This window comes from Glycine soja, chromosome 6 (genome assembly GCF_004193775.1).
Source record: "Glycine soja cultivar W05 chromosome 6, ASM419377v2, whole genome shotgun sequence".
In the NCBI taxonomy this organism is placed as follows: Eukaryota; Viridiplantae; Streptophyta; class Magnoliopsida; order Fabales; family Fabaceae; genus Glycine; species Glycine soja.
In genome coordinates, this window is record NC_041007.1 from 1,875,863 (window position 1) to 1,892,360 (window position 16,498).

General features: G+C 33.2%; 2 protein-coding genes across 2 annotated transcripts; one reads left to right on the top strand and one right to left on the bottom strand.

Moving 5' to 3' along the window:
* Positions 1–3,660: 3,660 nt before the first annotated feature.
* Positions 3,661–9,502, top strand: LOC114414597 (endoglucanase 2-like). The gene is made up of 6 exons (XM_028378907.1): positions 3,661–4,269; positions 4,432–4,715; positions 5,403–5,840; positions 6,356–6,503; positions 8,598–8,764; positions 8,847–9,502. Exons 1-6 carry the CDS (start codon positions 4,050–4,052, stop codon positions 9,177–9,179), a joined length of 1,590 nt encoding a protein of 529 aa, XP_028234708.1. The 5' UTR covers positions 3,661–4,049; the 3' UTR covers positions 9,180–9,502.
* Positions 9,503–13,306: 3,804 nt separating this feature from the next.
* On the bottom strand, positions 13,307–16,118 carry LOC114414598 (cytokinin riboside 5'-monophosphate phosphoribohydrolase LOG1-like). The gene is made up of 7 exons (XM_028378908.1): positions 15,854–16,118; positions 15,372–15,469; positions 15,270–15,300; positions 15,059–15,158; positions 14,412–14,482; positions 13,833–13,976; positions 13,307–13,714 (listed from the first exon to the last, which is right to left on the bottom strand). Exons 1-7 carry the CDS (start codon positions 15,977–15,979, stop codon positions 13,619–13,621), a joined length of 666 nt encoding a protein of 221 aa, XP_028234709.1. The 5' UTR covers positions 15,980–16,118; the 3' UTR covers positions 13,307–13,618.
* Positions 16,119–16,498: the final 380 nt, after the last annotated feature.

Here is a 16,498-nt window from a genome sequence, read left to right on the forward strand (position 1 = left end):
ATTAAGCATAGAAATTTTAAATTTTTAAAAATTGTAAACAGCGATTTACCTAATGAAATATTATTTATCTAAAATTTATGATAAATATTCAATTCTGTTACTCTTTTGTTATTCAAAATGACAAAATATCCTCCCATTTAATTTTGAGAAACTAATTTCCTAAAATATAGTCAGACATTGAAGCGATAATTCATGTCAATAATTTATTTTCTGTTACATAGATGGTGAGATTGAACTCAAAACCCCGTATTTGAAGGAATACTTAATATAAATTAAAGATTTTTTGTATTCGAGTTCGGAGAAAACTCTTGAGACGAAACTCAATTAAATTATACTATCAGTCTTTGATCAATTATACTATCCATCTTCCTCTATTAACTAATTTACCCTTTTTCCAAATCTAAAACTTGAAATAATAATATAGAAATGAATAAAATAAAATATTAATTAATAGCATAATACAAAGTTAATATTAGTCTTAAATCATTCTAGTAATTTGTACATGAGTAAATAATATATACACAAATAGTGTAAAAAAAATTACATTATCATTCAATGATAAATTTTCATATATAATGAGTTTACTATTTTTTACAATAATTAGCTTTAAATTTATACTGGTTAATCTAATAGGGATTTTTGGATTAATAATAATATATAAAGAAATTAAATTCTTGATACGTTAAAGTGGAACGATGAATGACTATTACAGTGTCATCATAACGGAAGCTTCTGAGTGCTGACTTTTGCGCGAGTAAATTATTACATTACTCCAATATGGCATATAGTCATATAGATAATGAATTGAATTGTCTAATTATCCATCGTAGTGATCCATATGTCCTTAATGGAGCATCCACTCACAGTCCCATTAGGGCTGCTTCTTTTTGTCAACCACAAGAAAGGTACGAAGACATACATGGTAGAATAAAAAAAAGAGAGGAAGAGGACATACATGTTATATATATAATTTATTTTAATGTAACTAAATTTTTAATATTTTGTCTCTCATGGTGATTCTTGATATAATTAACAACTATTTTTAAATGCAAATTGTCAATTTTAACCTTCAAAAATGAAATAAAGATTTTAGATAAAGCTTTCAAATTGATAATAATAATAACAATATTTTAAACTTCATTCTAGTTTTTTAAAAATTAAAATTAATAATAAGCTGTTCAAATTTAGTTATTATATGAAAAGTTGTAAAAAAACAAAATATCACTGATAAACAAGTTCATAATTATTCATTACTATTAACTATTAAGGGATTCATTTATATTAAAAACATACTAAAATATAATCTATATTTATTTTTCAGGAAAAATATGTTTTAAAGTAAGATTTTTAAATAAAAAAATAAACCTAAAAAGGAAAATATAAATTTTTTTTTATCCGTTAATTTGTTCTATATTATATTATATTAATTAATTAAGCGTGAAAGTAAAGGAAATCATAAAGGAGAAATGTGTAGATTGCAGTTGGATGCTAAAGAAGTGGTTAGTTCCTCTTAAAAAGAGTGAGAGAAAAACAAAAGAAAGCCTTTTGAAAGTATAAGTGATCCATAATCTTCCTCTAAAGAAAGTGATCCATAATGTATTCCGTTTCATGATCTAATGGGACACGCAAAAGCCCAATATCAAAAAGATAAATTGTAGGTCATGATGCCAATGTTGCAATATCAAAAAGATATGATATGATGTGGTATTAGCGGTAGATACCTTGTCCCTTAAGTATTTAAGGAACAAAAAAATAAAAATAAAAAATACAAGTTCAGTGGTATTTTTTACTTGACTGGGTTAGGAAGCTCCTTCAAGTGTCTTGTCCTGGTAGACTCCAAAACTTCGGCCTTTGCAGACCGAACATGAAAACGATCAAATAATGCTGAGATGTTACTCCTATTTACTTTATTGTTATTGTGAATATTTTATTATCATTAAATTTAAATATAAAAATATTCTATTTTAAATTTTTAAATTAAATTCTAGACTAATAATTAGTTTCAGGGAGCAAAATTTGTAAGAATACATCAAAATCTAATTAGGGAGTCAAAGATTTTAATTACTTTTATTTTGAATATATTATCTTTAAATTCAAATTAAATCTTAATTTATTTTAAATTCTACAAGTTTAGGAATGCCCCTCAAACCTAGTAGTAATCGCATAGTCACAAAATCGCTTATTCCATGAAGCATAGCTTTACTTTTATGTTATGTTCATGAGGGATGGTATTAATGTCTGCAATTTCCTTAAGATGCAGCCACTAACTTTAATGTAGGGACTGCCATATGCCTTGGTGGGAAACCAAAGTTCTGCGGTTTCATGTTGCACCTACACGTGGAGAAGTTGCTATTATACTAAGATAAAGTCTCCACCCTCTAGAACATAGATTGCTACGTAGATACCAACATTGGTCATTTATGTTTGTTGTTTGTTAAAAAAATTATATATATATTATCAACTACTAGTAATAAAAAACCATCATACTGGTATGACTTTGGAGTTTTTTTTTTTATGAATCAGTTTTATTCAAACTCAAAACATTTTAAATTTAAGATGGCAATTTTTCTAGTAATTTTTTTTCTCAATACGCAAAACTAAAACTCAAAAAATCTCCCAAAGAAAGTAAACTACTACTAGTATATATTACTTGAAATATTTTTTTTTAGTTATTTTTCTTTATTTTACTTGAATATTTGGAAATATTTTCTATTAAAGAATGTTAATAACACATTTTTAATACTATTCTTTTAATACACTAATAAAATTTTCAAATATTTTAAGAATAGTTTTTAACCTATCATTTTTATCAAATAAAAATATATCAAAATTACATATTTTAATGATAGTATATTAATTTCCCCAAAATATTAGTATTTACAAATAAAACGAATAAAAATGCTTAACAAAATATATATAAAACCACATTTTTCTAAGGATAATAAATTTGTGCACGTTTATAATGAGAAAATATGTGTTCAAAATATTTTTATTTCACTTTTAAAATTAAAATTTATATATAAGAATTAAGATGAAATTAGTGTTAAGTTTTAATTAAATGAAATATAAATAATACGGGTGTACACAAATAAAAGATTAGGTGTGGCAAGTTGTATAGTTTAAATATTACATGAGTTAATAATTATGTTATTTTATCAAATACTCTAACATTATTTTTTTTTTAGAAGAAACACTCTATCATTCTATTTTAGAGGATATGCACTCGGAAATGAAATAAACAATTTGTTTATTTATCAGATGTAGTACCATTTTACTTTTGGAGGATTTGTCCTTTATAATTAGGTAATTTGACAGTCTTTGTATTGATATTATTATTGTAATGCTGCTTGCTATGCACACCTTGTGATTAAGCTAGCTTTCTTTAATTTAATGGAATACCTTGCTTATATATACATTTAAATGAGAAAGGCCAAAATCCTGACCGTTAGTTAGCAACACATGAATGTTTGATTGAGGTTGAAGTAAAATGAATGGTTTTAGGGTGGTTGCTTAAGATAGAGGGTCCCTCTCACTCAACAATTCAATAACAAAAGCCCACCGACATCACTCACATGTTGACTCCCTCTTTTTACCATTATACCCTCGCTATCACCGACACAATCTTCTATTCACACGGACATCCTCGTCATTTCCCTAACAAAAAATGACAAAAGTCACAAACCACCAGTACCTGCCCCCCAATCCACTGCCAAAGATATTCTCCCGCGAGAACAACATCCTTCGCCGTCGCCACCATTTTCTTTAAGCTCCATTTTTGTTAACCGCCGTCGAACCGGGTCGGGTCGGGTATTAACGAGACACCTCCACAGAGAGGCAGTAAACTAGGTTGTTGGAGTTGTTCTGTCTGAAACCGAACCACATTCCAAAGATAGCCGTTGTCATTGTCAGAAGGAGAAGGCATTGCGTTTTAGAAAGCGATACCGTGAGAGACAACAATGCATCGCGCTAGGGTTTGATTATATTACGCAGATCGAAACTCCCCCCAACGGTGTGTTGAAGCGCATTTTGCAATTTCAATAAATAAATAAATGGGAGAAAAATCGAGGTCCAAAGGAGGGTGCTGCGGTTGGTTCATCGCGTTCGTCATTCTGGCTCTCGTCGTCGGTGCCATTGTTTTTACCGTTAAGAAGAAATTTAGTCACTCCGGTTCCGATAAGCCTGCTCCTGTTCCCGGTCCCCCTGGCGCCGTTGACCAAAAATACTCCACTGCACTCAAAACCGCAATGCAATTCTTCGATGTTCAGAAATGTATTAATTCTTTAACCTTCTCTTCTTTTACGTCCTTTTCCGTTCTTTTTATTTCAATATTTCACAATGTGGCTCAATATATATTTATCAAGGCATTTATGTTATTTCCCCTGAAATATGGTATGCTAATGCTTTAATGGTTAATTGATTAATTTCATTCAGCTGGGAGGTTAGTTGACAATAAAATATCTTGGAGAGGGAATTCGGCTCTTAAGGATGGGAGCCAAGCGAAGTTGGATCTATCAAAAGGGATGTATGATGCTGGGGATAACATGAAGTTTGGTTTTCCGATGGCTTTTACGGCCACGGTGCTGTCTTGGTCCATTCTGGAATATGGAGATCAAATGGATCACGTTGGCCAGTTAGACGCCGCTCAGGATTCGCTCAAGTGGATCACTGATTTTCTCATCAATGCTCACCCTTCTGAGAATGTTCTTTATATTCAGGTTACTGTGTTTTTCAGCTTTTGTTTCATGCCTCATTTCTGTGCAAGTTGGCCAGTGTGCATCTGTGCATGCATAAGTTTATTATCTTTTGTCTTCTTACAAGGACATGGACACTCTTGGTACTTAATGATTATTGGAATGTTCTTTATGGTTAAACTGTAGGATTTGACTTTGATCCATCTATAGTGCAAGAGATTTTACACAATCAGTGAATTATATGATGCCACCTGTTTGAAAAACAATTAAATGCTTTAGCAAGCAGTGTAAAGTATTTATTAGTTAGGACAATTATGCAGCGTATTGTTGTTTCCTTACAGTGAAAATCTGTTACATTGACAGTTAATCAAATTTAAAATCAGATCTATATTGTTGTTCTTCCTATTTGTAAGGTTATTGGTATGTTTGTGGTGTTAATCCCATGCCAGGCCATGAAGTTAGATAAGGGATTTTGTTCAGGGCAGGCTATTGATTTGAGATTTTCTAGACTGCATTTTTTTTAAACTCTTTGTTGTATGTGCATATGATGATTGAATAACTCTGATTACTCTTTTTCCTTTTTATGTTCAGCCACTTCAGCTTTTTTCTTTTGGTGTATTAGGACTATCGAGCCTTTAAGTTTAACAACCTATTTTTAGTTCAACCTTTTCCTTTTCTAAGTTCTTCCATGTATTCAAATCATTGTGGCAGGTGGGTGATCCTGTTGCAGATCACAAGTGTTGGGAAAAACCAGAAGCCATGACTGAGGAACGTCCACTCTTACAAGTGAATGCATCTTGTCCAGGATCAGACATTGCAGCTGAAACTGCAGCAGCCATGGCCTCAGCTTCTTTGGTCTTTAAAAAGACTGATCCTACATATTCAAGCACTCTCCTCAAGCATGCAAAACAGTTGTTTACTTTTGCTGACAAGAATAGAGGATCTTATAGTGAGAATATACCCGAAGTTGCGACATATTATAACTCAACTGGATATGGTGATGAGCTTTTATGGGCTGCTAGCTGGCTCTATCATGCTACGGGTGATGATTCTTACCTTCAGTTTGTGACTGGCCAAGATGGGGAAGACTATGCTCAATGGGGAAGCCCAACCTGGTTCAGTTGGGATAACAAGCTTGCTGGAACTCAGGTATTAAGAAAGGATAATGATATAGTACAAAATTTGTTAGCACAAAAACGGAATAACACACTTCTTGAGTGATTTCCATCAGGCCCACTCTGTTTTTTGTTTTTTCTTTTACTTTGATATTCAACCAATAATATTGTTTGAACATGCCAAATTTCACATGAGTGTTCATACTGCAGTGTATAACACATTCGAAAAAGCTCAATCTTTTTTCCAGTTTCCAATTTGAGATTTTATTAACTGAGGACAATCATTAGTGTTCCGAGTGTTGCTATAGAGAATGGCTTTTTAAATTTTATCGCAACCTACTTACCTACACATCACATAGATAAGACAAAATGACAGATTGGTTTAAATTTCTGCCCTATGAACAGAGTTGAGCCAAATCAAGAGTCTTGTGGCATTCTTGTGTTCAGGATCATGCTTCTAGCTATACTAGTTATATTTATATTACAATACAAAGCTGACTTTTGTTATTCACATATATTTCCTTTAATAATTCTGCCTTCTTGGTGCAGGTTTTGTTATCTAGATTAAGCTTTTTTAAGGCAAAGGACATTTCAAATTCGTATAGCTCTGGGCTCCATAGTTACAGGAAAACTGCTGAGGCTGTAATGTGTGGTCTTCTTCCGGATTCTCCAACAGCCACAAAAAGCAGAACAGATGGTAATATTCTCCTTGAAATGCTATATGATAATCCATACTCACTTATAATCTTATTTTTCTTTTCTCCCTGCCACATACCATTTTTCACATTTTTACATCTTGTTAGTAAATGGCAAGTGCCCAGTGCACGAGTCCTTATAACATAAGGGGGTCTAAAATGGATCAAATGCTTGCAACCTTACCCCTCACGAGTAGCCAGTTGTCTGCATTATTAGAACCCATTATGGTTATGAGGGTGCAGCAGTATAGTACTGCTTCCCCAAGTCTCAGAATTAAATTTAGTTGCAGACGGATATCAAATAATTGACATGCCGACTTTTTTTTTGTTGCTTGTGATGTTGGACTCAAGAAATAAACACACTGAATTCTGAGTAAAGATAGAAATATTTTTTTTTTTAGGCCCGATTTGAGTTCAGAGATAGGGATTCCGCCTAACACACCGAGGGTTTCTTCCTTACAAGGGGTTTCCTTTTTAAAAAACACATGAAATTACAATTTGACACCATAATTCCCTTTTGCAAGTCTACAACACAACTTTTGTATCACTATAACTGTTGCCCCATAATCTATAATTGCCTGATCCAAAATTATTATAAAAATATCTGCCTAATAACTTCCCAATACAGAATTGTAACTGCCCAAGTTAGATTTTGATCTATCAATGCCTCCTACTACAGTAGCAGCCTTGTCTTCAAGGCTGAAATAAGGAAACTGTTCTTTGCAGATTAACATTTGAATTTGGTTTCATCAATTCAACTTCTTTGAATTCTTTTTGTTCTCCCTCATCATCATCTTCCCCCAAATAAGCACTGTTAACTTCCTTTTAAGACACCAATGAAGTGAGGCAAATGGTTCGCCACATGGAAAATAACCTTTTTCCCTCCTTTTAACATATTCTTAATAAGGTAAATGCCTAGTGCCAGATTTTAACAACGAATTTCAAAATTACTACAAGCAAAATTTGCACCTGTTCCCAATGTATTTCCACCTGCTTTCACACTAAGAGAAGAAACAGAATGTTGAACAGCCAAGTGATTAGACCTAGTGTTCTCATGTGCAAAATTGCCTCCCTTGTGTTGATATGTAACTGCTCCCTTGTGTTGACATCATAAATTTTGTTTGATGCATGGCTGCTAATTGTTCACAAGGATTTTCAGTTCCACTTCTAAAAAACCTTTTCAATAATTCTACTTCTAAAACCTCCCATGCCATCTTTGCTAGTCTCTTCCTCAAATATCTAAACCAGTGTGTTGTAGTCTTTTGAATTTCAAAACTCTTTTCGGCGTGGACCAGCCATCCAGTTGAATCTTGCCTATCAAAAGTGGGTAATTCCACTTTCTGCACTGCCTTTTTAATTAAACACATCTGAATCCCCACCTTCAAGGCTGGATGAATGAGTGTTGAAATGCCCTTGATTATGTGGTTGACTACTTCTAACTAGGTCAGAACTTCCAGCAGGGTATTCTACATGACTCTTTTTGCTTAACCAACTCCTTCAACAATGATAGGATTGTATACAAACTGTCAAGCCTTTCTCTCATTTCTCCAAAATCTCTGCAAACATCTTGGATTGCATCTCCCACTTTTTCCATATATTCCTTGTGGTGAGAAACTGAGAATTGGATCTTAGTATCTCTTCAGCATTCATCTCCTCCACATGCTTTTCTGATGCTTCCACTCTAAAGTCCATCCTCCTCCATGACATCCGACAGGCAGGTTGGACCAATTGTTGGACTCAAGATATAAACATACCAAGTTTCCCTCTAATAAGGAGTTTCCTTTTCAAAACATAGGAACTAACAATCTGACACCTTAATTCCCTTTTACAAGTCTGTAACAACTTATATATAACTATACTTGTCACACCATAACCTATAACTACCTAATATGAAATTAATATAAAAATAACTACCTAGTAACTTTTAGTACAGAATTATAACTGCTTGAATTAGATTTTGGCCTATCAGGTGATAATCATTACTCCTGGATAAAAATGTTTTTTTTTCAAATTTAAATGTTGGAAATTCATTTCAGAATTATATTTCTACTGATATATGTTCTCTAATTAATTTTTTATTCTTTTCTCTGATACAGATGGTCTTATATGGGTGAGTCAATGGAACTCTTTGCAACATCCTGTTGCATCTGCATTCTTAGCTGCTGTTTACAGTGACTATATGCTAACATCGCAGACACCAAAACTAAAATGTGATTCAGATTCCTTTACCCCATCAGATCTTCGAGACTTTGCCAAATCTCAGGTATGCATTCATTATTATTTTGCTCACAATATCTACTTGGAGTGATCCGTGTTTAAATTGAAAATCTATGTAATACTTTCAGGCTGATTACGTATTGGGCAAGAATCCTATGCATATGAGTTTTCTGGTGGGCTATGGAGATAAATACCCACAATTTGTGCATCATAGGGGTGCTTCAATTCCTGCTGATGCAAAAACTGGCTGCAAGGATGGCTTCCAGTGGCTTGAATCATCTGATCCTAATCCCAATGTAGCTACTGGAGCACTTGTTGGTGGACCCTTCTTAAATGAGACTTTCATTGATTCCAGGAACAATTCCATGCAAACAGAACCAAGCACGTACAACAGTGCTGTCATAGTCGGTCTCTTATCAAGTTTAGTCACCACGTCTTCTGCCGTTCAATCCTTTACCTAAGCTGTAGCTTCCCATCCGTCCTCAATTGCACTTGTTGACATAGATTTATGTTTTTTGTTGCTTTATTCACTTCCCAATCCTGACAAATGAAGTGTTGTCAAAAGCATGAAACATAATATTGTAACGATATGCTTGATTGTATGAGTGTAAACCCTGAGGTTTGGATAGGTTTATCGTGAATATGTACGGGTGTAGTTTGCTTTGGCATTATTAGCTCAGCAGGTGTGGAGCTATTTTGTTGTAGTTGTATGTAGAGCACATCTTTAAAATGTATCATTATTATTATTACCACTGCTATGATTATTATCATTAGACTTTGGTCACATTATTGATCTTTGGTTTCATTCTGTTGTACGAGCATTTTGTTTGACACAAACCAACCCTCGACATGTACATTTTGTTGGCATCTACGTCTACCTAGTACTAACGCTGCACATGATCACTTGCCTACATGCAGTGTTCCTTTCTTCTGCCGAGATGAATTTACGAGGAAATGATATAATCTTATTCTTTTCCTTCATTGGATGAAAAGTAGCAACATAAGAAGCAAATAATACTGCTTGGCTTGCATGCTTCATAATACCTTGGTATACATCACCTCATGTTAAGAGCGAGGTAGTAAAAATTAATGTGTAAAACTGAAGTTGGATAAGCTGTAACTTGATGATAAAATTTGTACAATTGTTGAATGATTTACGTGTACCTGTGTAAGTTTTAGCGCATTATCTGAGACTAGGATGTAGCACTATATTGGGGTGGATATGAAAGAAATAAGAATTTCAAATATTAATCGTGATAAAAAGGTACCGCTCGCTAAAGTTTAAGAAAAATCGAGTATATAGATTTAGTCATTGAAATTATTAACCTTGGTTAACTAAATAACAGTTATTTTAGTTCCTAAAATTACAAAAAATAAAGATTAATTAAAATGATTGATATTTGGTAATTATAAGGATTAAAATGATATTTTTTTTATAGTTTGAGACTGAATTGATCAATACTCATTTTATAGACCAATTTGATTTACAAAATAACTATACGCATGTTTGGATGCACTTTTTTTTTTTTACTGGTGTACGCGTGCTCTTCCAAAGCATTAGAAAGCTACTTTTTGTGTCTATTTAATAACTTGACGTGAAAATATTAATTTATGTGTGTTCAAAATGCTACACCAAACATAAGACGTGATGTTACATGAAATTGGGTGTTGGACTACAAAATCTAACAAAAGAGTAAAATTAATATTGGATTAGATAAGATATAGAGTCAATTTAGTGGTAAAAGTTGAAGTAAATACAGGAGAACTTCGATTTAATTCTCATTATAGCATTTGTAAAAAAAAAGGGAGGAGTAAATATATACTCAATAACAATATAGTATAGTCAACAATCAATGGTCAATCTTATACCATGGGGAAAAAACTGTATTGGAAGGTTTTTCAAACCAATTAAATAATGAATCAGACAATGGCGGAGGTTTAAAAAATCATAGATGGCGTAAGATGAAGTAGAAGCCGACGTTAACATGATGAAGAAAAAGTCAGAGGGGCTTGAGGTTGATGTAAAGAAAAAATTAAGCCAGTAGTCATTTGAATGCATAAAGGGAGAAGCAGACGGGAATGTTTACTTTTGGGTTCAACAGGAATTGTTGTGGCAGAAAGTTTCATGTCGAGAACCCAAAATTTAGAATTTCAGCAAAGAAGTCCAAGTTTAAGTTCGTGAAGGTCGCCAAACTTTCAAAACGCCAATGATTTTGTTTCCTTTCACATAATTCAGAGGCTACGTACATACACACATGCTTTGTACTAATATATACCCGATCGCATGTCGACTCTGTTTGACGGTGAAACTTGTGTGAAAGTGAAACTAACAAAGGAACATGCCAAAACGGAAGCCAAAGTCCAAGTCCAAAATACACATTAATTATTGAAAAGTAAGGAAAAGCTAAATAATGATTCAATTGCAAACCCGCTTTTGGTGGGACATCAATTAAATTCATTATGTCACTAGCTATAAGCTGGCTATTAACACAACTTAAGCAAGAATTAATTAATCCATAAATGTTATAATTACGTACTCTCTTTTGGTTTCTCTTTAATCTTTTTGACCAACATATATAACATAAAAAAGGAAAGAGGGAAAGATCAATGCACACAATTAAAGACTATGAAGACATGATTCCCACCGGCACTGGACATTTTATCGACCAGGCTAATGCTTATCCAATACTCAAAAAGAGCAAAAGGAGATAAATGGGAAAATAAAAAGTAATCAAAAGCTAAACCAAAAAAGGGTTTTTATTTATTTATTATTATTTCCTTTCCATACACGTTCCCTTCCTTCCTAGTTCCGAATTCATACCATTGCCATACCACCCTTTGTCGAATAAAGAAAGAATCACAACGTGACCAGTTTCCCATTCATTCTAGTAGCGAAACACCATGTCCATGTGGGCATGCACTCGTTTTGGTTCCTTGCCGCCAAGAAATTATTGCTTATTCGTATTAGATAATTGAGTCTTATTAAAATTTCTTTTTATAAACTAAAAAATTCAGTTATATACCATGTGAAAATATAACTATATATGTGATAGTATAAAATCATGTAATGTTTTTTTTTTTTTTTTCCTGTGGACCCTTGGTTATTTATCTGCTAATTAAAGTCAATAGCTTATAGCTAGGTCTATTGAAGAGTCACCAGCCAAGCTACTAAGCTGTGGCCTGTGGGGACAGTCTGACTCCGTCATCACCACTTTATTTATCCTTCCCTTTTGCTTTTGTTTTGTACACGAGGCACCGTGTATGTTGTCCACTGGGTACGGTCAAGGACAGGTGTCCTTTCAGCCCTTCAATTATTCAAGATCAACCAATAACTTCTACCATGCTGCTAAATTGCTGCTCCAATTATGTTCCCAAAGTCTCCAAATGTCCCATGATACTGTGTCGACATAAATAATGATGCAAGCAACCATGAATTACCCATGGTTTTAATTTTTTGACACTGGAGAAGATCAATTCATCTCTATACTTTTGTTTTAGAGTTTGAATATTCTTTTCAAACCTATCTATAGTTTGATTTTGACTGCATCCATGCAGTTTAAAACAAATTCAAACTAAAATGGACACGAGGTACCAATTTTCAAATAGGACTACTTTTTGTTCAAAAGATTAAGAATTGATAATTTGGTAAAACGAGAAAATGTTTCAAGATTAATTTTTTATTGGAGATTTAATTATATTTAAGGTTTTTTTTTTCTTTTCAAAGATGTATTACGTGAATATTTTAAAACAAATTAAACTAAATTTTCTCTTACAAATTCAAATTCAATATGTATTATCAATTAAACTACAATATTTGAACAATGCGATATATTCATAATATATTGACTTCTTTTATCAATATAATTATATGTTAATGCAGATATACTTATAACACATGATAAGCAAAAACCTAATACTTAATTAATATCATTGATGTATGATGTTTATGTAATAATACATAATTAAATCATATATATATATATATATATAATTAATAAACTGTTAATAAAGATCTTTGGGGTAGGGGCCAGCAGACCCACCTTTGGCCCCCTTGAACCATCCTTCGTTGCCTATTTTCCCATTTCCCTTATAGCTAATAGGATCCCCCTTTAAAAAGAGGAAGAAAAAGTTCATAGAAACCATTGGAATGAAGCAATATATGGTAAATGTGGTTCTGTGGGTTCCATCGATCGGGGACCATAATAAGGTTGGTTAGAATAAGACTCAGAAGGTGTCTCTCTTTTTCTCATCGAGTAGTTAGCAAAGAAAAAAAAAAAAGAATAGGGTCCCGTCCCCGAACCCACGTATGAAATATAACTGGGACGATAACAGTCATAATAGATAGATGCCGATGGAAACCTCATCATGTGATTCATGTCAACATTCCAACCAATTTTTTTTTTAGTTCTATTTCTGTCAAATTTCAACGTGTCATCATTGTTGTCCATCCACATCAATTCTTTCCATTAAGAGCTGTATTCAACAACTGATTATTTTTTATTTGAAACTTATAGCATCACAAATCACCGACACCATAGAAAATTAATGCATAGTATATATATTACTATAAATATATCTTCGATGATCATCCAGGTCAAATTCTAATGCACAATTAGTTGGTAACTAAGAAATAATTAAAATACATAGTCTCAGCCATGAAAGCCAATCAAGAAAGAAAATTAAAGAAATTACATGGTGAATATCTTGAACTTGAACCATAGAAATTACAAATGATTAGATCCACAGCTAAACTAAAAACGACTGTGGTCGCCCTATTCTGTGGAGCTTACAACTACATCATGGGGTTGAGGTTATATTATACTTTATACTTATACACTAAATCTAGGGTCTTTGATGGTGCATTAGTGAGCTTGTAGAAGATTAATTATTTAGTTATTAGTCAACGGGAAATATCTGACTTTGCAGTGTTAACTAACTGTTGCTCCATCTCCCAACTTAGCTTGGGGGCCACGCCACAGTGCTCGGGGACATATTCCTGTTCAAAGTGGAAAATCAACGGTTCAGATAATTGGACCCACCACGTTGTCCCACGTGTGCACATATAAGTGATTGGAATGTATCATAAGATGATTATTATTGTTATTGTTATGTACCTCAAGTTTGCACATGAGTTCTTGGGCAGTGTGGGCAGAAACAATAATGTGACGGGCAGCTGGTGTTACGAAACCTTCGTCCACAGCTTTGTCCATGAATGCCAGCAGCGAGTTGTAGTACCCATCCACGTTCAACAACCCCACCTGCAACCCATTGCGTCCCATCACTCTTTTTTTTTTTTTTTTTCATTATCATCGTGTGCCTTAAAAATATAACTAATAATTTCTAATAATTTTTCACTTTAATTACTCTTTAACCAATATTGTTTGATCATTAGTCAGCATTCATCTTCTAAAAATAATCATCAATCAACTTCTTCTCTCTTTTGAACCGTAAACACCATCATTATGTCTTTTTCTTTGACTTTCTTAAACAAAAGAATTTTCGCTAATAATGTCTATTTAACAGTAATTAATAAACGAATATGCTCTTTTAGAATATTAGTTGATTTATCATGTGACGGGACCATTTTTTATTTATTGAAAAACCCTATCACGAGAAATAGGCTTCTGGTGTACAATCTTAGACAAAACACTTAATTAAAAAGAAAAGTAGTTTTTTGGTTTTCTAGATCTTACCGGTTTATCATGGATGCCTAGTTGAGCCCAGGTGATAATTTCCAGTAGTTCTTCAAGGGTGCCATATCCACCTATTTGGAATATAAATTAGCAACGAGTTATTGTTACTGCCATGACAATACAATATAGTGGCACATTAAAAAAAAAAAAACTTAAATAGGAATTTTCATCGGAGTCACCGCCCGAAGAATCAGAGAATTACTCCATACAACATACGGTTGACAGTTACAGAAACAGTTATCTAGGGAAACGCTTTTGATTTGTAAAAGAATGTCGGAAAAGGATGAAAATTGAAGATGGGCGCATATATTTATATACGCACGACTTTTTTTTTTGTTTTTGTTTTTTCACAAGCACAATGCCAAAAAAAATTGTTTGAAAGGTTTTCATTGTATAATTGATGTAGTATTTGTTAAATTATTGGTATACAAAATTTACATGGGAATAGAAATAATTGAAAGGGGGTGAGTGAAATAATTTGAGAGGTGACGTTAGTTAAGAATGTTACTGTTTGGAAAGCAATAATATCTGGTTATCCACATACGGACGCATACAAATACAAGTTGGAGAAGAGAGAATTTATAAAAAAGAGAAAGAGGAGAGAATATGATATGATATTGATGGGGGAAAGAATAAGAAACAGAAACCTGGCAGTGCAATAAATGCATCGGCTTGTCGGGCCATTTCGGCTTTGCGTTGGTGCATGCCCGATACAGCTCTCACTTCTCCAACACTCTCTCCAGTTATCTAAACACATAAATTAATTAACTATTGTCAATTCCACCAGTACTATTGCTTTTAATTAATTCAACTTATGGTCCTAATTGTCAAAACCAATTACAGTAAGTACTGCTGTACCTCTCTTGCATTAAGTGTCTCTGGAATCACCCTGTACCAGCAAGAAGATTCATGAGCATAAATACAGGAAGAACGAGACAGAAGAAGGGAACGGTGAGTTACCCTAACACGTGGCGTCCACCATCATACACAACTTGTGAGATTAGACCCATCAACCCTATGCTTCCTCCTCCATAAACCAAGTCAATGTTCCTCTCCACCTACATAAATATATCATACATTATTTATTTTTAAAAACTATATATATATTTTTCACTTAACAATGTCAGAATAAACTATAGCCTTCCATCAACCATTTGTTTTTGGTATCATGAGTTTAAATGACTATCGTAGTTGTGGTTGCAGTTTCGTCATAATTTTTAATATTATAATAAAAATAAAAATAATAAAATCACAATTAATTATTTTTGTCATAAGTTAAAAAACCTTTAAGGTGCGATCACAATTAAATACAAACCGCAATTTAATATCATATTCAACTGAGTATTAAAATCTATTTAAGAGATTAAATTGTGATTATGTAACCTAATAATATGAAGAGAGAGAAAAAACAGGAAAGTGTTTGATAATATGTATATACTTGCCAGTTGTTTTCCGAGTTGAATAGCAGCGAGCTGGTAGCTGGGGTTTTTGCCAGGGCTGCTACCACAGTAGACACAGATGCGTCTGAACCTAGACTTGATGGTGGGTTGTTGGTGTTGAGTTTCCATAAGAGCTAGAGAGTTGAGGAATTGAAGGAAGAGAGAGTAAGTAGCTAGGATAGGAGAACGTGTATGTTGTGCAAAGGCAAAAGTGAGGGGGAATTATGAGAATTGGTGTGCATTGGTTCTCTTTATATATAGTGAGTGTGTCTCTTAAATAAATTAAGATGAGAATGAGAGTGCCATGCCACCCACACATGACATGATAATATTTCGCATATCATATCAATTTCCCCATCACATCTCACATCTCACATCTCTCTTATCTCTTCTCTCGTCTCGTGACATATTCTTCCTTGAATCTGATTGACACTTCCCTATCCTTTTTTGTTTTCTTTTTTCCTTTTCTAGTTCTCCGTATATTCCTCTTTCACATGTATATATTTAGTGATTAGATTAGAGATGTGGTGTAAATTCATTCTAGCTAGCTAGAGTTATCAAATTGTATAATGAAAGCGTCTAGTAGATATTTTTCTTAAATTTTTTAACAAAATTAAAAACAAAAAAAGAATTCCACGCTTTCATGAT